The sequence below is a fragment of the Alexandromys fortis genome, unplaced genomic scaffold (assembly GCF_014885135.2).
Source record: "Alexandromys fortis isolate MF-2015 unplaced genomic scaffold, M_Fortis_MF-2015_v1.1 scaffold_2460, whole genome shotgun sequence".
Lineage (NCBI taxonomy): Eukaryota > Metazoa > Chordata > Mammalia > Rodentia > Cricetidae > Alexandromys > Alexandromys fortis.
The window spans coordinates 1-3995 of NW_026070327.1; the positions used below are offsets into that span (position 1 = coordinate 1).

The 3995-nt window shown below is 48.6% G+C and overlaps 1 protein-coding gene across 1 annotated transcript; it reads right to left on the reverse strand.

Moving 5' to 3' along the window:
- Positions 1-523: 523 nt before the first annotated feature.
- LOC126496296 (beta-Ala-His dipeptidase-like) lies at positions 524-2854 on the reverse strand. The gene is made up of 2 exons (XM_050133827.1): positions 2662-2854; positions 524-790 (listed from the first exon to the last, which is right to left on the reverse strand). The coding sequence occupies exons 1-2, from the start codon at positions 2812-2814 to the stop codon at positions 539-541; spliced, it is 405 nt and encodes a 134-aa protein (XP_049989784.1). The 5' UTR covers positions 2815-2854; the 3' UTR covers positions 524-538.
- Positions 2855-3995: the final 1141 nt, after the last annotated feature.

Sequence of the window (3995 nt, forward strand, 5' to 3'; positions counted from 1 at the left end):
AAAAAAAAAAAAAAAACTCTCCTTGCCTCAGCAATTGTTAACCATCTTATCTAATCATGGAGGAGCATGGCCTCTTAGCCTCTTAGTGAAGAGGTCCTGTGGCCTGCCTTCTGCTGCACTTCCTCCTTTCACTGGCATTAGACGAGCTGAAAGCCACAGGCACTCTCCTTTGAAGTGTCAGGTCAAGTGTTGGCAGCCTGGCTTGGATGAAGGGGACAGAAACAGGAAGCTTCTTTCTTTTCTTTTCTCTTTTTCCTTTTTGCCTGCTTGACTTCTTTCCTGCTGGCAAGTTCGTCAATGCTGTTGTTTTGGCCTTCCTTTGCTGATATCAGAACCCAGCCCCTTTGGACCTCCAATGTGGACTCCAGTAATCCTCGTTCCAAGCCTTTAGCACCAGGTTAATACCCAGCCTCAGGGACTAAACAGCTACTGGATTCTTGACCTCTCCAACGTGAGGCAACTGTTGTTGGGATGCCTGGACTGTGCCACTGTGCCACGAAAGGCAGCCAAATAAACCCCCTTTGAATCTAGACTCATTCTACTGCTTCTGCTGCTTTAGAGAACTGCAGACAATGCACCTTGGGTAAAAAAGACAAGGTGTCTTGGTCCTGCTACAAACAGGTGAATCAAAATATCTGTAAGGCCCACCTGTTTTGATGGCTCTTTTGGCTGCGAGGTACTGAGGGTCCCAGATGTTGGCCGTCCATGGGTGGAGTCCTAGGACCATAGAAACAGTCATCTTGTTGGAACTGTTTCTTTTGGAGAACACAGCTTCCAGATGCTGTTTCACCTAGAAGGCGACACTGTCAGTAACAAGTAGGATGCTGGACTTTGCTCACACAGTGTGTATGATCTTCCACCCAGAAAGCAGAAGACACCCTGAGCTGACGGGTTGGAGCACTGGGCGCCTTTAGTCACGCCACTGGGTGTAGAGCAGTGAACAGGGGCTTCTAAGGCAACATAATCCAATACAGTTTCTCATCTAATAACACTCTAATGAATATTTGGCCGGGGGGCATTATACATTCTGGAAAATTCTGAAAAGTGGGAGCAGTTCCAAGCTAGACACTGAAGGAGACATTTTAAGAACCTGCTTTAATTATTCATAATAGCCAGAACCTAGATGCCCCTCAAACAAAGAATGGATAAAGAAAATACAGTACATTTACACAATGGAGTGCTACTCAGAGGTCAGAAACAATGACACCTTGAAATTTGCAGGCAAATGGACAGAATTAGAAAAAAACATCTTGAGTGAGGTAACCCAGACTCAGAAAGACAAGTATAATATGTATTCACTCATAAGTGGCTACCAGACATAAAACAAAGAATAACCAGCCTACAGTCCACAACCCCAGAGAAGCTAGAATGTCTTTCAGAAACAGATGGAAGCCCGTACAGAGATCCACAGCTAACCACTGGCTGAGCTCCTGGCAAAGGGAGGGACCAGCAATAATATGAACAAAGGGGTCAAGACCTTGATGGGGAAACCCACAGAATCAGTTGACTCCTGACTGACAACTGGGGAGCCTGCAGAGGCCGGAACTAGGCCCTCTGAATACAGGTGGCGATGCTGTGGTGGCTGGGGAAGTCTGTGGAGCCTCTGGCGGTGGGACCAGGATTTAACTCTAATGCACGAACTGACTTTGTAGAGCCCATTTCCTATGGAGAGATACCTTGCTCAGCCTATGCACGGGGCAGGGGTCGGGAGACCTTGGTCTTGCCTCAACAAGGGGACTGGAATAGGACTTCCCAGGGGAGGCCTCAACCTCTCTGAGAAGTGGGTGGGAGGGGGAAGGGAGAGAGCAGGAGAAGAAGAGGAAGGGAGAACTGGGACAGGCAGATAAAAAAATTAATTAATTAAAACAAAAGAACCTGCTTTACTGAGGAAATCTTCCCAGGAGGCTCCAGCCTCCAAAACACAGGGTTTTTTTTTTCCATTTATTTTTCATCCAGCATTTATTAGCACCAAGGTGCTGGAGGTGGTGGCAGCAAATGAGACAAGGACGTGCCTGCCTCTGTGGATGTATATCCCTAAGATAACGCAGTGGTGTTTCCCGAAGGGAGGGAAACAGCCAGGAAGGACAGATGGGAGAGGAACGGAGATGTGTGAGAAGGCAATTAGAGCACAAGACAAGGAAAGAGGAGGACAGACTTGAGAGCTTGGGGAGGGCATCGAGGTATTCCCTAAGAGTCTACTTCCTGTTAAGCCAACACCAGGTGAATTAATACTGGGTTGATATAGATAGCTAACTCCCTCCAGATAGTGCTTTTCTCACAATGGCTGCGTTCCTCACACTGGTTTCCAAGATCACGAGATAACAAACGAGGGGACTCGAGGCTTTCCAGCCCCAGACAAGTGCAGTCAGTCACCCACTCCATCCGTGTGCGAAGCCAATCTCGCCTTTATAGCTACCGTCTAATCTTTAAAAATGTCCCATCATTGCAACTCCGCGCGGCTCTTTGTCTGACTTCTGGAGCTGGGGAAGGAGATTTGCGCTGAGTAAGGCTGATGCTGGCTTCCTGACATTTTATCCATGCTTTTGTATTGGAAAAAAAGAAATGAAACTTGAGGAAGAACCACAGAGTTGCTCTGTTTGCCATGGTGTGTGGGACTCAGAAATGGTACTGCTGGGCCTGAGCGACAACAGATATCGTTACCTGTTTCTCCACCACAGACAGATTCATGTGAGGGACGAGGCGGATTGAAAATTTTCCTATGACTCGACCGGGGATGACCGTTTTAGTTCCAGGCTCATCAAAGGCACCTTCAATGCCGTGGATAGAGAGAGATGGATACCGCCATAGGTGCATCAGGAGCTCCTCCTAGGCAATGCGAAGAACACAAGACTGAAGCTCAATTGAGGGCTGGGGCTGTAGCTCGGTTGGCTACAGTGACTGCCCAGTGTGCACAAATCCCTGGTTCAGTCCTCGGTGCCACAGGGTCTGGGCCTGGGGAGAGATGCCTTTGTTCCAGCCTCTGGGAGGTGGAGGCAACAAAATCAAAAATTCAGTGTCATTCTTGGCTCCTTTGTGAGTTGAGACCAGCCTCAGCTCAAAGAAATCCTGTCTCAAAAGCCAAACAAACACAGAAAGAAACAAGAACCAAAAATGAGCCAGGTGTGGTTGCACCCACCTCTAATCCCAGCACAGAGGCAGGCAGATCTCTGTGAGTTCAAGGCCAGCCAGCCTGGTCTACAGTAAGGAGGACAGGATTAGTGGTATAGATCAACAGCAGATCACTTAGAATGTCCAGAGCCCCAGGGCCATTCCCCAAGCACTGGAGATAAATTGCTAAACTGCTCGGATCTTTAACATCTGTGTAGCGGAGACCTACGTATGAAGAATGAAGTGGTATCAAGTCAGCTACGTCTGGACTAATAATGCAGGCAGGGTGTGAGGTTTCTTGTCTCCTGCTGCCTTCAGCAGTGGCCCATGCTGCTGCTGCCCATGCGGCTGCTGCCCATGCGGCTGCTGCCCATGCGGCTGCCCTGCCAGAACTCCTTCTTGTCTCAGGGGCTGCTTCAGAAATTGAATCAGGGCCACTGAGATGACTCAGTGGGTACAAGCACTTGTGGCAGAAACCTGACAACCTGAGTTAGATCCCCAGAATCCAAGCAAAACAGTTAGATGTGGAACCACACATCTGTAATCCCCAGCACTTCTGTAGGAATACAGGAAGAGAGCGCTCACAGGCTAGCCTGGGGTATGCAGAGTGGCAGAACCAACAAGAAAATCCTGCTTCGCTGGGCGGTGGTGGCGCACACCTTTCCCCAATCCCAGCACTCAGGAGGCAGAGGCAGGCGGATCTCTGTGAGTTCGAGGCCAGCCTGGCACTACACGGGCTAGTTCCAGGATAACCAGGACTGTTCCACAGAGAAACCTTGTCTTGAAAAACCAAAAAAAAAAAAAAAAAAAAAAATGGAGAATCAACTTTTGAAAGTTGCCCTATGGCTCCACATGTCACACACAAACACACATACACACATATATCA

What these genes read in the sequence shown, in the direction of transcription:
- LOC126496296 (XM_050133827.1), bottom strand. Translation starts at nt 2,814, where the DNA reads ATGCACCTATGGCGGTATCCATCTCTCTCTATCCACGGCATTGAAGGT. An exon ending in TGTCTGTGGTGGAGAAACAG is followed by an intron (nt 791 to 2,661) that starts GTAACGATATCT and finishes GTCGCCTTCTAG; the next exon opens with GTGAAACAGCATCTGGAAGC.